The sequence below is a fragment of the Bombina bombina genome, chromosome 7 (assembly GCF_027579735.1).
Source record: "Bombina bombina isolate aBomBom1 chromosome 7, aBomBom1.pri, whole genome shotgun sequence".
NCBI classification, from domain to species: domain Eukaryota; kingdom Metazoa; phylum Chordata; class Amphibia; order Anura; family Bombinatoridae; genus Bombina; species Bombina bombina.
This window is the reverse complement of record NC_069505.1, coordinates 585,608,957-585,626,287: the sequence shown is the minus strand read 5'-3', so window position 1 is coordinate 585,626,287 and position 17,331 is coordinate 585,608,957. Positions and strand designations below refer to the sequence as shown.

The following is a 17,331-nucleotide window of genomic DNA, read 5'->3' as shown; positions in this document are numbered from 1 at the left end:
AGAGAGAGAGAGAGAGAGAGAGAGAGAGAGAGAGAGAGAGAGTGTGCGTGCGAGAGAGAGAGAGAGAGAGAGAGAGAGAGAGAGAGAGAGAGAGAGAGAGAGAGAGAGAGAGAGAGAGAGAGAGAGTGTGCGTGCGAGAGAGAGAGAGAGAGAGAGAGAGAGTGTGCGTGCGAGAGAGAGAGAGAGAGAGTGTGCGTGCGAGAGAGAGAGAGAGAGAGAGAGAGAGAGAGAGAGAGAGAGAGAGAGAGTGAGAGAGTGCGTGCGAGAGAGAGAGAGAGAGAGAGAGAGAGAGAGAGAGAGAGAGAGAGAGAGAGAGAGAGAGAGAGAGAGAGAGAGAGAGAGAGAGAGAGAGAGAGAGAGAGAGAGAGAGAGAGAGAGAGAGTGTGCGTGCGAGAGAGAGAGAGAGAGAGAGAGAGAGAGAGAGAGTGTGCGTGCAAGAGAGAGAGAGAGTGTGCGTGCGAGAGAGAGAGAGAGAGAGAGAGAGAGAGAGAGAGAGAGAGAGAGAGAGAGAGAGAGAGAGAGAGAGAGAGAGAGAGAGAGAGAGAGAGAGAGAGAGAGAGTGTGTATGTATGTATGTATGTATGTATGTATGTATGTATGTATGTATGTATGTATGTGTGTATATAGATATAAAATAATATGCATGTGTGTATGTTTCTTGGGCGTATCATTGCCAGTGCCTCACCAGCTTCTGACCTCACTGCACGTCACAGATAGATAGAGATATAGAGATATACGAATGGGTTCCGTATTCAGCAAAAACTTCACACAGCAGGCACAGCAGGAATTTGTAATCCGTTTAATGTATAAACAACCAAACATTTCAGCCCTCACATGGGCTTTTGTCAATGGTAAACATAAGCCAGGACGGACATAACACATACTACTACCCTCCACCTCTAAATACCCACCTCCCTTAAGTCTCAGCCAATCAGGATGCCCGAGCGGTACACACCCACATGTAACGAGCAACCACAAACAGCTGCAGAGACAAGACGCATCAACTAGAAACGGGTCGGCCGACTCCACCCCTAGCGTGTCATGCATTTACCAAATAGCCAATAGTCATAGCGCATAGCTACGTGAAGCAAGCAGACAAGAGAAAAGTGGGTGGTACCACAAGTGGCAAACACTGACAGGGGCATCAACTAGCATACATGATAGCACATTAACACCCAAAACAATTAACAAAGTGTAATAAGGAGAACATAATTACAAGGGCTCTATAGGCACACTAATACAAATCTAAGAGCGTGGGAAGCACCATCTATACTCAGAGGTATCAAGGTGAACAACCCACATAGAAAGGATCATGCCCCAGCAACTCAAACCAGTCAATGTAAGTATATAGTGAGTATTATCAATACGTAAAAACTATGCATAGGGACCAAGACGGTCCACATTGTTAAGGGGGAAACAAGAAAAAGATACATCATATGAAAAACAGACCCAGATGAAATTTTTCATCTGGTCTTATAGCAGCAGCTAAAGTTCGCGTTTAGTCCACGGGGGGTAACCGTGTCAAGGTTGAATATCCAAAGAGCCTCCAGTTGCAGTAGTCTCTGTCCTCTGTCACCCCCCGTGTTATAGCAGGGTACATGATCAATCAGGATGGTACGAAGTGATGAAATTGGATGTCCGATGTCCAGCATTAAAAAAATGATGTGCTACCGGCTGGTCCGAACGCCCTTTGTCAAGAGCCTGCCGTATAGCAGACTTAAGATTAGCAAATCTTTCTCTGAAGGATGTCACCGTCTTTCCAATATAATACATGGAGCACGGACAGATAATGGCGTAAATGACAAAGTCAGACGTACATGTTAGCCTGTGATTAATCCTAAACCGCTTATTGGTGTGCGGGTGTTGGAACGAATTCCCAATGATGAGGCTATTGCACGTCACACAGTTGCCACATCTGTAAAATCCCGGCTTACCCTTGGGTAGCCAACCTTGTCTTGCATAACAATGCACTGGATCGTTTAGTACTAGCAAATCTCGTAGATTGCTAGCCCTCATATACACCATCCGTGGTGTAGGAGCATCTGGAAAAGGTAGACTGGAATCTTTGGACAACATCAGCCAATTTTTCTTGATGGTAGTACTCATCAATTCAGACCCAGGTGTATAGGTGGTGAGAAAATTCAACCGCTCATGGGTCTCAGAAGTAGTCTTCCTAGAAATCACTGCATCCTGTGTCCATTAGTTAGCTTTCTGACGTTGTCGTTCAATCAGAGACAGCGGATACCCCCGTTTGAGAAATCTTTGGGACATCTCTTCAAGCTGTGATACTTTGCGTGTGTCATCTGTGTTATTGCGGACCACCCACAGGAGCTGCGAGGAACTCACCCCATCTTTCTGAAACTTAGGATGAAAACTGCTGTAATGGAGTGTGGAGTTCCTATCGGTATCTTTCTTGAATAGGGTAGTATGGAGTGTGCTCCCACCCACCGTCCCAGCTTTAAAAATCTCTAAGTCAAAGAAATGTATACAGTCAGTGTTTTGTTCCATTTTAAACCGAATGGTCGAGTTGAGTGTATTGAGATCATTCACCCAAAGTGTCAGGGGTACTACTCCAAATCAAAAACACATTGTCTATGTAGCGACGATAAAATTTAAGGGGCAATTGTTTGGAAAGAATGTATTGTTGCTTGTACATAGCCATGCAAATGTTGGCGTAAGATGGGGCCATATTAGACCCCTTCGCAGTGCCCATGATTTGAAGATAGTAAGACTCTTCAAAACGAAAAATGTTTTTTTCAAACAAAATTCTATCAGATGTAGTAAGAACTCAATTGGGGGGCCCACATAGTGGGTATTGTTTATGAGTGCTTGTCTGATCATTGCTATCCCATGGGCATGGGGAATGACTGTATATAAACGCACCACGTCCATGGTTACCAAAATGTACGTGTGGTTAATATCCTCAATATTTCTCAACAAGTTAATCAATTCAAATGAATCTTTGAGGTGCGCTTGGGTATTTTGGACCACAGACTGCAAGTAAAAGTCTACAAACTCGGCCAACTGTTGTAAAAGTGACCCCCTTGCCGACACAATGGGTCTGCCCGGGGGGTTATCCACTGACTTGTGGATTTTAGGAAGTAAGTACAGGATCGGACATATAGGGTAATCCACAGTAAGGTAACCTAGTGTATCCTCATCAATAACACTAGCCTGATAAGCCAAATTGAGAAATTCATCAATTTCTTTTTTGTATGTTCTGGTGGGATTCGTGTGTAGTTTACGGTAAGTAGTAGTATCAAGCAATTGTCTCATAGCCTCAGTTTTGTATTGGGAGTAATACAAAATAACTGTGGCTCCTCCCTTGTCCGCAGGCCTAATCACTATATCACTGTCAGTCGACAGGGACTTAATAGCAAGTCTTTCAGCTTTAGTTAGGTTGTCCCTATAACGTGGTAGGGATTGGTGTAGCTCTGAGATAGTAGAAGTACAAATGCGATGGAACGTTTTTATAGATATGAGATTTCTGTGACGGCTGCTTGAGGGGTTTTGCACTTTAAAGGACTGCATCTTTACTCTATGTGTTTTGTCAACAGGATTAAACAGATCATTGTTATTTGCCATTTCAGGGGTTTGAGTGGAATAGATATCCTTATGGTGGCTTTGCATTTATATTTTTGAAACACCTTATACCAGACCTTCATTGACATTATATATATATATATATATATATATATATATATATATATATATATATATATATATATATATATATATATATATATACACACACACATACACACACACACACATACATACACACACATATAAAACACTGAGGCTGGGTGCACTCTGAAACTGGAATAGGCACACATCCCATGCCACTATATACAGTTGTGCTCATAAGTTTACATTCCCTGGCAAAATTTATGATTTCTTGGCCATTTTTCAGAGAATATGAATAACACAAAAACTTTTCTTTCACTCATGGTTAGTGTTTGGCTGAAGCCATTTATTATCAATCAACTGTGTTTACTCTTTTTAAATAATAATGACAACAGAAACTACCCAAATGACCCTGATCAAAAGTTTACATACCCTGGTGATTTTGGCCTGATAACATGCACACAAGTTGACACAAAGGGGTTTGAATGGCTATTAAAGGTAACCATCCTCACCTGTGATCTGTTTGCTTGTAATTAGTGTGTGTGTATAAAAGGTCAATGAGTTTCTAGACTCCTGACAGACCCTTGCATCTTTCATCCAGTGCTGCACTGACGTTTCTGGATTCATGGTCATGGGGAAAGCAAAAGAATTGTCAAAGGATCTGCGGGAAAGGGTAGTTGAACTGTATAAAACAGGAAAGGGATATAAAAAGATATCCAAGGAATTAAAAATGCCAATCAGCAGTGTTCAAACTCTAATCCAGAAGTGGAAAATGAGGGGTTCTGTTGAAATTTCAGCCACAACTGCCAGGAAAATTGTTTGGGATGCAAAGAAAAACCCACAAATAACTTCAGGTGAAATACAGGACTCTCTGAAAACATGTGGTGTGGCTGTTTCAAGATGCACAATAAGGAAGCACTTGAAGAAAGATTGGCTGCATGATCGCGTCGCCAGAAGAAAGCCATTACTACGCAAATGTCAAAGTATCCCACTTACAATAGGCCAAACATCACAGAGACAAGTCTCAAACCTTCTGGCACAAGGTCATTTGGAGTGATGAGACCAAAATTTAGCTTTTTGGCCACAACCATAAACGCTACATTTGGAGAGGAGTCAACAAGGCCTATGATGAAAGGTACACCATTCCTACTGTGAAACACTGAGGTGGATCGCTGATGTTTTGGGGGATGTGTGAGCTACAAAGGCACAGGAAATTTGGTCAGAATTGATGGCAAGATGAATGCAGTATGTTATCAAAAATACTGGAGGAAAATTTGCATTCATCAGCCCGGAAGCTGCGCATGGGACGTACTTGGACATTCCAACATGACAATGATCCTAAACACAAGGCCAAGTCGACCTGTCATTGGCTACAGCAGAATAAAGTGAAGGTTCTGGAGTGGCCCATCTCAGTCTCCTGACCTCAATGTCATTGAGCCACTCTGGGGAGATCTCAAACGTGTAGTTAATGCAAGACAGCCCAAGAATTTACAGGAACTGGAGGCTTTTTGCCAGGAAGAATGGGCAGCTTTACCATCTGAGAAGATAAAGAGCCTCATCCACAAATACTTCAAGATGTCATTGATGTTAAAGGGAGCAATACACAGTATTAAGAACTGGGGTATGTAAACTTTTGATCAGGGTCATTTGGGAAGTTTCTGTTGTCATTATGATTTAAAAAGAGTAAACACAGTTGATTGATAATAAATGGCTTCAGCCAAACACTAACCATGAGTGAAAGAAAAGTTTTTGTGTTATTCGTATTCTCTGAAAAATGGCCAAGAAATCATAAATTCTGCCAGGGTATGTAAACTTATGAGCACAACTGTATATATATGTATCATATTATATTACCATCTTAAAGTGTTTAATGTCCTTTTAAAGGGACAAACAGGTTGAGATATGTGCATATCCTAAAAGGGCCAATTAATTAAAAATAGTTTCCATAAAAAAAAAAAAAAGTTTAAAAATTGCTGGCAAGTATTTTAAAATAATTTTCAAAAATAAGCAAAATGAATTACATAGCTAAGCTGCCTGGAGCAGCCAACTTCACCCCCCTTATCAGTGTTTAGACACAGGTGTTGTATTTCATCTGAGTTCACAGCTTCTAGGCATGCTCCAGCAGATAATCCCTATGCATTTCTGCATTCTACCAATGCAACAATAGCTATAGCCATAAAAGGAAATGTGTGGGGGGAGTTAGAGCTGTAAAATTCAGAAACTAAAAAGAAAGGGTTAATAGTGAGGCACTGCAGTATAAATTTGCAGGTTAAGTAATTAAAGTACATATTATTATATTTTGTTTCTATCCCAACTTGTTTTGTTTTAAGTCCCTTTTAAGGTAAAAGACTATTTTACAGTACACTAACCCTTTACGCTTTAACAAAGAATACAAAAGGAACAAAACAAATGTCATAAAAAAAGTAAATTGGAGAATTAGATAGAGCATTCAATGCTAACACAAGCATAAAAACTTAAGTTTGACTTTACCTGTCCCTTTAAATCTATTGCAAGCACATTCATATACAGGAAGTCCCCGGGTTACGTACAAGATAGGGACTTTAGGTTTGTTCTTAAGTTGAATTTGTATGTAAGTTGGAACAGGCACTTTTTTAGGTGAAACTCTAGCCAAACATTTTTTTTGTTTGTTTTGGATAGCATAGGATAAAGTTTGTTTTGCTATCTGAGCCCCTGTTCAGAAAATTTCACATCACTTTCTGTCCTTGTGACAATTGGATTTTCAGTATTTTGGATTATCCTGGAAAGAAGGATTGTCGATAAAGCTCTATTTTCTCTGTATGTAAGTACGAGTTGTACTTAAGTCGGATGTCTGTAACCCGAGGACTGCCTGTACATATAATAAAATTATACATTGCATGTATTGCACCCAGGCGGATATCCATAGGAGGGTAACACAGTTATTTGGACGGTATATATATATATATATATATATATATATATATATATATATATATATATATACACACACACATATACACACACACATACATACATATATACACACAGAACAGATGCCCATGCCAACCATGTAACCTATAGAAACTTAGCAAAGCTTAAATGAACTATTATGTCATGCCCTAATACCACTACTAAAATAGAATTATCTATACATCATGCCGAATTGCGAAATCCTTAATAGGAAACTAAAGTATAGATTTAGCCTTTTGTATTTATGGTATAGAGCAAGCTGCAGAGTATAAAATATATGAGAAATGTCTCCTTCTGATTTATTTTGTATTTGAAATAGCTGTTTTTGTTATTTGAAAAAAAAACAATCCATTAAAATGCGTTGAGCTTGCAGGGAAATAACCTCATTTTATCACTTGCTGTACACACACATGCTTCTTTATATTATATGTGTCTGTATACCAAAGTCCAATTGAAAATTAACATTTTGATGCTTTATATTTTCTACCTGCTACTGGGAGAATAATTTAATATTCTGCCTAGGTTTACATAGCTTTTCTATAGCCTATACTTTCAGTAAAGGTACAATATACCTCATGCAAAATCAACTATTTCAAATGCCAAAATAAAGTAAAATTAGCCATTTGTAAACAATTTAATATATTTTAGCAGGTAAAGGAATCAGGTGACACAATTTAACCCTTTCCATTTACCAAGCCTCTATGGCTTCAGGACAGCTGAGCAGCTAAAATGTTCCATACCGTCACAAATGGCACTAAAGCCCAGCACTAAAGCCCAGCACTAAAGCCCTTTAGGACAGCTGGAACATCTTAACGACAAGAAGAGATTAAAGGGGAGAAAAAGATAAAAGTATATAAAGAAATGTGCACACTCCTGAGCCGTTACAAGCCTATCTAGATTTTCTCCTCAACAAAGGATACCAAAGGGAAGAAAGACATTTTCATAATAGAAGAAAATTGGAAAGTTATTTACATTAGGGTTGCCAGGTGTCCAGTATTTTAGCAGACTGTCGGTAAAAGCTTCACAAAATAAACTTTACATTTAAATGTCCAGTTGTTTTTAACTTCCCTGTGTGTTATACAAATGTTAAAAGCCTCCTACATCTCAATGCATTACAAATATGAAGCAGAAAGAAGTGGGGGGGTCAAATCACTTCTATTTACGTTTGTTGCTATCTTTATGTATATCTTACTGGCAGCCAAAGGGTAAAATGACTGCTCAGTTGTAAAAAAAAAACAAAAAACATGCATGGTGAGATCAAGAGCAGGGGCTAAGGAAGAGATTTTTTTTTTGGGGGGGGGGGGGGGGGGCATTGTGTTACCCTAATATTATTGTGCCCAGTCACAGACAGATTGGAGGACAGCTGATAACCCTATTTACAATGACATGATCCCCTGGCATCTCTAGGTGCAGATATGTCTGAAGACTGCTTACAGTTAGTAAAACACATAAATGATCACACAACACACAGAGAGGTGAGAGACCAAGGCACACACCCACATACAGTCTACTCCTAGTCTCCTTTTCCTCCCCTTGCACTAATTTTACTTCCCTATTCCTCAGTCACCTCCTATCTATCCCCTGCTCCCCACTTAATACCACATGCCCCCCCCCCCCCCCCCGTTGCAACTAGTTCTCTTACTGCTAAACACCCAGTAGTGTCACCCCCAGTAGTCACAGTATAAGTTTAGTTACAGTCCCTGACCACTAGGGGCACCAGATCTATTATTAGCATGGGATCAGTTCCCATTCATAAAATAGACAGACACACCTGTCAATCATAGCAATGGTAACTTGTTAAACCCTTTATCTACCCCTTCACCTCTCTATCGTAGTCTATCCCTCATGTATTGTTCCCTTACTAATAGATCCCAATCACCTCCCCTTTCTCTATATCTCTTCGGTAACCGTATCCCTTCCCCATGACGAGACACCGACCTTTTTATGTGTCCAAACCTATGCAGATAACGCTAACCCTTTAACTTTAAGACCATGTGCCAAACTATTTACAAGCACTAACCTCAGCAAGACATTCTGGGAATTGTAGTTCTGTAGCAGAGATGCGAATTATGAAAGAGCGCGCGCTTGCCTCGCTCGTGCCCTCCTCTATACTTACGTCTACGTGATACGAGTACGCATGCGCATTTTCCAAGCCTTTAGCCTACACGGCTGTTTTGAGGAGAGGCGTGCACAGACGGATTCGCTGCGCCGCGCACCATTGCGCGTCATACTTCCTTCTGCGCATGGGCGAAAGTCCTGTCACTCTACAGATGCATTTTATTGGTTTGTTACAGAAGTGAAAGAGTGGAAAAAACACGAGTGGGAGTGTAAGATAGCCATAAGAAAATCAGGTGAGAACGTTACTTTTATATATTTTGAACAGTCAAGTGATATTGCATTTTATAATTAAAGTACATGTGTCTTTATAGTATTCAGGGCATAACTTGCTTTAATGTAGTGTTATGACATTTTTATGTGATTTCTGTGGATTGTGACCCAAAGGTAATACCTGCTGACTTTATATAGTGATAGGTCACTGTAGGGGTCAGCAGTACCTGAGGTTAAAGGTCACATCATGGATGTTTGAGGTCAATGGGGTTAAAGTGAATGTCAAGTCACGTTCACCACTCTTCCTCATCTTGTTAATTACCTAAAATAAACGTTAGTTTAATTCATCATTTTTTTATAATTAAAGACTAAAACCATAATCAAAGGATTTAAAACCCTACTTCGCTTACTTTCTTTCTCCGCCCGCCATCTTGTCCCTCGTATCTAATTTGATTGACATTGCCCATAACGAATTATAGCTCATACCCCGTGGCGTCCAGCCCCTTTTTGCACACGTAACGCGATCAAACTGCGCATGCGTTCCCTAACAAATCGTCATTGACAATCCATGCTCGTTCACATGTAGCGCATGCGCAAACAATTCCGAACATCTAACGCATGCGCAATGTCTATCTACCCGTCAACCGCGGTCCGCGATCCCTAATAAAGTGTTTAACCCCTAAACCGCCGCTCCCGGACCCCGCCGCTACCTAATAAAGTTATTAACCCCTAAACCGCCGCCATCTACCTTAGCTACCCCGCCGACATCTATCCCATCTACCCCGCCGACATCTACCCCGCCGACATCTACCCCATCTACCCCGCTGACATCTACCATGCCGACATCTACCCCATCTACCCCGCCGCCATCTACCCCGCCGCCATCTACCCCATCTACCCCGCCGCCATCTACCCCATCTACCCCGCCGCCATCTATCTTACCTACCCCGCCGCCATCTATTTAAAAAATATTAACCCCTAATTTAATCCCCCTACACCGCTGCCAGCTATACTAACTATATTAACCCTAATTATATTAGGGTTAATATAGTTATTATATTATATATATTAAGTATAATAACCCTATCTAACTCTAACATCCCTAACTAAATTCTTATTAAAATAGATCTAATTAATATTAATAATTAAAATATTCCTATTTAAATCTAAATACTTACCTATAAAATAAACCCTAATATAGCTACAATATAACTAATAATTACATTGTAGCAATTTTAGGGTTTATATTTATTTTACAGGCAACTTTGTATTTATTTTAACTAGGTACAATAGCTATTACATAGTAATTTACTATTTAATCGCTACCTAGTTAAAATAATTACCAATTTACCTGTAAAATAAATCCTAACCTAAGTTACAAATACACCTACGCTATCAATAAATTAAATAAACTACAAATATCTAAACTAAAATACAATAAATTAAACTAAACTAAATTACCAACAAAAAACAAACACTAAATTACAAAAAATAAAAAAAAATTACAAGATTTTTAAGCTAATTACACCTATTCTAAGCCCCCTAATAAAATAATAAAGCCCCCCAAAATAAAAAAATTTCCCTGCCATATTCTAAATTAAAAAAGTTCAAAGCTCTTTTACATTACCAGCACTTTAAAAGGGCCTTTAGCGGGGCATGCCCCAAAGAAATCTGCTCTTTTGCCTGTAAAGATAAACACAATACCACCCCCCAACATTACAACCCACCACCCACATACCCCTATTCTAAACCCACCCAAACCCCCCTTAAATAAACCTAACACTACCCCCCTGAAGATCTCCCTACCTTGTATTCACCCAGCCGGGCAGAACTCTTCATCCGATCCGGGCGATGTCCAATCAAGCGGCAGTGAACTCTTCTTCAATCCGGCAATGTCTTCAAGCAAAGCGGCATCTTCAATCTTCTTTCTTCGCTCCTCCGCCGCGGAGCATCCATCCGGCACGAAGACTAAACGAGGAATGAGGTACCTTTAAATGACGTCACCAAGATGGCATCCGTCGAATTCCGATTGGCTGATAGGATTCTATCAGCCAATCGGAATTAAGGTAGAAAAATCTGATTGGCTGATTGAATCAGCCAATCAGATTCAAGTTCAATCCGATTGGCTGATTAAATCAGCCAATCAGATTTCTCTACCTTAATTCCGATTGGCTGATAGAATCCTATCAGCCAATCGGAATTCGACGGACACCATCTTGGATGACGTCATTTAAAGGAACCTCATTCGTCGGGAAGTCGTCGTGCCGGATGGATGCTCCGCGGTGGAGGAGCGAAGAAAGAAGATTGAAGATGCCGCTTTGCTTGAAGACATCACCGGATGGAAGAAGGCTCTCTGCCGCTTGCTTGAAGACATCGCCGGATGGAAGAAGACTTCTCTGCAGCTTGATTGAAGACATCTCCCGGATCGGATGAAGAGTTCTGCTCGGCTGGGTGAATACAAGGTAGGGAGATCTTCAGGGGGGTAGTGTTAGGTTTATTTAAGGGGGGTTTGGGTTAGATTAGGGGTATGTGGGTGGTGGGTTGTAATGTTGGGGGGTGGTATTGTGTTTTTTTTTTTTCAGGCAAAAGAGCAGTTTTCTTGATAGTGTAGTGTTAGGTTTAATTGTAACTTAGGTTAGGATTTATTTTACAGGTAATTTTGTAATTATTTTAACTAGGTAACTATTAAATAGTTCTTAACTATTTAATAGCTATTGTACCTGGTTAAAATAATTACCAAGTTGCCTGTAAAATAAATATTAATCCTAAAATAGCTACAATGTAATTATAATTTATATTGTAGCTATATTATGATTTATTTTACAGGTAAGTATTTAGCTTTAAATAGGAATAATTTATTTAATAAGAGTTAATTAATTTTGTTAGATTAAAATTATATTTAATTTAGGGGGGTGTTAGTGTTAGGGTTAGACTTAGCTTTAGGGGTTAATACATTTATTAGAATAGCGGTGAGCTCCGGTCGGCAGATTAGGGGTTAATAATTGAAGTTAGGTGTCGGCGATGTTAGGGAGGGCAGATTAGGGGTTAATACTATTTATTATAGGGTTAGTGAGGCGGATTAGGGGTTAATAACTTTATTATAGTAGCGGTGCGGTCCGCTCGGCAGATTAGGGGTTAATAAGTGTAGGCAGGTGGAGGGGACGTTGTGGGGGGCAGATTAGGGGTTAATAAATATAATATAGGGATCGGCGGTGTTAGGGGCAGCAGATTAGGGGTACATAAGGATAACGTAGGTGGCGGCGCTTTGCGGTCGGCAGATTAGGGGTTAATAAGTGTAGGTAGCTGGCGGCGACGTTGTGGGGGGCAGGTTAGGGGTTACTAAATATAATATAGGGGTCGGCGGTGTTAGGGGCAGCAGATTAGGGGTACATAAGGATAACGTAGTTGGCGGTCGGCAGATTAGGGGTTAAAAAAATTTAATCGAGTGGCGGCGATGTGGGGTGACCTCGGTTTAGGGGTAAATAGGTAGTTTATGGGTGTTAGTGTACTTTAGAGTACAGTAGTTAAGAGCTTTATGAACCGGCGTTAGCCCAGAAAGCTCTTATCTGCTGACTTTTTTCCTGCGGCTGGAGTTTTGTCGTTAGAGTTCTAACGCTCACTTCAGCCACGACTCTAAATACCGGAGTTAGAAAAATCCCATTGAAAAGATAGGATACGCAATTTACGTAAGGGGATCTGCGGTATGGAAAAGTCGCGGCTGAAAAGTGAGCGTTAGACCCTTTTTTGAGCTAACGCCAAACTCCAAATCTAGGCCTTAGGGTTTATTTTATAGGTAAGTATTTAGATTTAAATAGGAATATTTTCATTAATAATATTAATATTAGATTTATTTTAATAAGAGTTTAGTTAGGGATGTTAGAGTTAGATAATATAATAACGATATTAACTATATTAACCCTAATATAATTAGGGTTAATATAGTTAATATATATAATAACTATATTAACCCTAATATAATTAGGCTTAATATAGTTAATATAGCTGGCGGCGGTGTAGGGTGATTAGATTAGGGGTTAATGTGTTTAATATAGGCGGCGGCGGTGTAGGGGGATTAAATTAGGGGTTAATACATTCATTATAGGTAGGGCCGGTGTAGGGGGATTAGATTAAAGGGTAATACATTTATTATAGGTGGCCGCGGTGTAGGGGGATTTAGATTAGATGCAAAAGAGCAGTTTACTTTGTGACAAAACCCAGCCAAAAGCCCTTTTAAGGGCTGGTAAAAGAGCTGAATTCTTTGGGGCAAAGCCCCGCAAAAAGCCCTTTTAAGGGCTGGCAATTGAGCTGTTACTTTGGGGTAATGCCACGCAAAAAGCCCTTTTCAGGGCTATTTTTAGGGTTAGACTTGGGTTTAGTGGTAGGGATAGTTTAGTATTTTAGGGGTTAAATAATTTAATATAGCTGGCGGCGGGGTAGGGGGATTAGATTAGGGGTTATTAATTTTAAAATAGATGGCGGCGGGGTAGGAGCTCACATTTAGGGGGTAGGTAAGGTAGATGGCGGCGGTGTAAGGGGCTCTCTTTAATGGGTAGGTAAGGTAGATGGCGGCGGTGTAAGGGGCTCTCTTTAGGGGGTAGTTTAATATTGTTGGCGACGGTGTAGGGGGATCACATTAGGGGGTAGTTAATGTAGGTGGTGGTGGGGTCCGGGAGCGGCGGTTTAGGGGTTAAATATTTTATTAGGGATTGCGGCGGGGGATCGCGGTTGACAGCTAGATAGACATTGCGCATGCGTTAGGTGTTAGGTTTATTTTGTAGCTAGTTTAGGGAGTAAGATTTCTCCATTTTCGCCACGTAAGTCCTTACACTGTAAATTGGATACCAGACTGCGCTGGTTTGGTATACCTGCCTATGGCCCAAAAAAACTACGGGCGACGGCAGAAATATACGAGCGTAACTTCTAGGTTACGCCGTATATGTGATACCAAACCAGCGCAAATTTCAGCGTCGTCGGCATTTGCGGGCGACGCTGCATATCGGATCGGGCCCTTGCAGCGTTCACAATTCGCTTACAACATAGTAATGAATGAATAGCTAGTCATTGAATACTATGTTGTAACGATTGACGCCTGCGCTTTAGGCATAACAGTTTTTGGGTCACGCAGGCGCAAATCGATTGTATGGGGTATGGTGCGCATGCGCAATTGTTCCGGCAATCGGGAACGCGCATTTGAAGTACGTACAGAGCGGGTGGGACCGCTCTGTACGTAATAAAGGCAATTATCCGGAAATACATGGAGGGCGGAGCTAGGAACGGCCGGGAATGTAAATATAAAGTGTATTTATAACTATAATATATATTAAAAAAAGTTGCGATCATACTATATATTAGATGAGAAATAGAATACAGGCTGCAAAAACGAAAAACTTTACCTTCACTCCATGATCCTACTAATACCATTCTATTGTTCTCCAGAGCGCCTCTCCTTTTCTATGATCCGCCTCCTCAGAAGCCCCAGCCCTCGTGGGCTGGCGTTATCTTCACGTAGGAGCGCATCAAGCGTAAAAGAGCGAATTAAACAAGAAGAGCGCCAGAAACACCGAAGGGATTTGCAGGAGGAAAGCGCTGCCCAGGTGATGTGATAGGCCGTTAACATACTGTGTGTTTGATTTCTGGTCAATTTGTGTAAGTGTAGATACATACAGTACAATAGCATAGAAAACACCATTAAAATAGGCAGGTCACTATAGCAGTTAAAGGGACAGTATACCCCAATTTTCATATAACTGTGTGTAATAGTCACTACTATAAAGAAGAATATGCACAGATACTGATCTAAAAAAAACATACTTTAAAAGCTCCCAGTTTAGTGCGGTTGATGAGGTTAGGCTGGGGCACCCACTGAAAGGGGCTGGGAAAATAAGGAGAGTTGACACTCTCTCCTCCCCTGCATAAAAAAGACCCATTACACAAGCAGGAATCTGTAGACATCAGTATGCATCTATAACTTTGGGGCTTGGTTCAGTACAATGTGATAAAAAAATAAGCAAAACTATACATTGTTACCAAAACACTCCCAGGTGGGCTGTATAAATGGATCGTCTACAAAACATTTATGCAAAGAAAATCTAGTGTACAATGTCCCTTTTAAAGGGACATTAATCAAATATATTTTCTACGTATAGTAATGCGGTTATTCCCGTCTCCTTCTAGTCAGTTTGAAATCCGGCTTTCATTGTATTCTAATGCTGATTTGATTGCGCATGTGCAGTAACTTTCCTTCAAATACTTGCAGTGTAATCTAGGTTAATATATTTTTAAATAATGCAAACTATGTTTTTGCTAAAGATTATCATGTGCTTTTTATTAGACTAATATCTGTTAGAATATAATGGAAGAAAACAACAAAACACAGTGTTCTCTCCATAACCTATTTAATGGACACACCACCCAACTGATTTTACTGACCACCCCAGATAGAAGTTAAAGGGACATGTATCCTAAATTTTTTCTTTCCTGATTTAGAAAGAGTAAGCAGCTTTAAACAACTTTCTAATTTACTACTAGTATCTAATTTGCCTCATTCTCTTGATATCCTTTGCTGAAAAGCATATCTAGATAGGCTCAGTAGCTGCTGATTGGTGGCTGATGCCTCGTGTGATTGTCTCACTTATGTGAATTGCTATTTCTTTAACAAAAGATATCTAAAGAAATAAGCAAATTAGATAAAAGAAGTAAATTAGAATGTTGTTCAAAATTGTATTCTCTATCTGAATCATAAAAGAAAAATTTGAGGTTTAGTGTCCCTTTATGCCAATATTAACCCCTTAACGACTGAGGACGTGCAGGGTACGTCCTCAGAAAAAAGGCAGTTAATGCCTGAGAACGTACCCTGCACGTCCTCAGTGTGGAAAGCAGCTGGAAGCGATCCTGCTCGCTTCAAGCTGCTTTCCGGTTATTGCAGTGATGCCTCGATATGGAGGCATCCTGCAATAACCTTTTTAAGTAATCCGGTGCAGAGAGAGCCACTCTGTGGCCCTCTCTGCACCGGAGATCGGTGGCTACCTGCGTTGGTGGGTGGGAGCCGGACCGGGAGGCGGGTGGCGGCCATCGATGGCCATGTGGATGTGAAGGGGGGCGGGATCGTGGGCGGGGGTGGCTGGGGGCGCGCATGGGCGCGCGCGCGTGCACGGGAGGGTGGGGGCGGGCGCGTGCACGGGGAGGGAGCGGGTGGGAACCGCTACACTGCAGAAAATTTGAAAATAAAAAGATAAAAAATCAGCAAATCATTAAATCATTAAAATCATTAAATAATCAGCAAGGTGGTGGGGGTTTGTCTGTGGGGGGAAGCTACACTACAGAAAAAAAAAAACCAAAGACAAAAAAAGCACTTTTTATTGTAAACTGGGTACTGGCAGACAGCTGCCAGTACCCAAGATGGCCCCCAATAAGGCAGAGGGGAGGGTTAGAGAGCGGTTTTGGGGGGGATCAGGGAGGTTGGGGGCTAAGGGGGGGATATTACACAGTAGCATATGTAAATATGCTTAAAAAAAAAATTCATTTTTTTTTTTTTTAAACCCTTTTATTTTAGTACTGGCAGACTTTCTGCCAGTACTTAAGATGGCGGGGACAATTGTGGGGTGGGGGAGGGAAGGGAGCTGTTTGGGAGGGATCAGGGGGTGGGATGTGTCAGATGGGAGGCTGATCTCTACACTAAAGCTAAAATTAACCCTGCAAGCTCACTACAAACTCCCTAATTAACCCTTTCACTGCTAGCCATAATACACGTGTGAGGCGCAACAGGATTTAGTGGCCTTCTAATTACCAGAAAGCAACGCCAAAGTCATATATGTCTGCTATTTCTGAACAAAGGGGATCCCAGACAAGCATTTACAACCATTTGTGCCATAATTGCACAAGCTGTTTGTAAATGATTTCAGTGAGAAACCTAAAATTGTGAAAAATTTTACGTTTTTTTTTAATTTGATCGCATTTGGCGGTGAAATGGTGGCATGAAATATACCAAAATGTGCCTAGATCAATACTTGGGGTTGTCTACTACACTACACTAAAGCTAAAATTAACCCTACAAGCTCCCTAAAAGCTCCCTAATTAACCCCTTAACTGCTGGGCATGATACACTTGTGGTGCGCAGTGGCATTTAGCGGCCTTCTAATTACCAAAAAGCAACGCCAAAGCCATATATGTGTGCTATTTCTGAACAAAGGGGATCCCAGAGAAGAATTTACAACCATTTATGCCATAATTGCACAAGCTGTTTGTAAATGATTTCAGTGAGAAACCTAAAGTTTGTGAAAAAATTTGTGAAAAAGTGAACAATTTTTTGTATTTGATCGCATTTGGCGGTGAAATGGTGGTATGAAATATACCAAAATTGGCCTAGATCAATACTTTGGGATGTCTACTAAAAAAAAATATATACATGTCAAGGGATATTCAGGTTTT

At 40.7% G+C, this 17,331-nt stretch overlaps 1 protein-coding gene and 1 long non-coding RNA gene across 2 annotated transcripts in view; one reads left to right on the top strand and one right to left on the bottom strand.

Annotated features, from left to right (window-relative positions):
- The window catches only part of LOC128636119 (uncharacterized), a 19,523-nt gene extending 10,884 nt beyond the window's left edge, over window positions 1–8,639 (bottom strand). The window contains exon 1 of the long non-coding RNA XR_008398664.1: window positions 8,597–8,639. This is a non-coding gene — a long non-coding RNA (uncharacterized LOC128636119). The remainder of the gene's footprint in view (window positions 1–8,596) is intronic.
- A 120-nt stretch (window positions 8,640–8,759) lies between these two features.
- VARS2 (valyl-tRNA synthetase 2, mitochondrial) overlaps window positions 8,760–17,331 on the top strand; it is a 96,507-nt gene continuing 87,935 nt past the window's right edge. Inside the window, exons 1-2 of the mRNA XM_053722065.1 lie at window positions 8,760–8,927; window positions 14,341–14,498. Coding sequence (XP_053578040.1) covers window positions 14,358–14,498 — 141 coding nt within the window. The 5' untranslated portion in view covers window positions 8,760–8,927; window positions 14,341–14,357. The remainder of the gene's footprint in view (window positions 8,928–14,340; window positions 14,499–17,331) is intronic.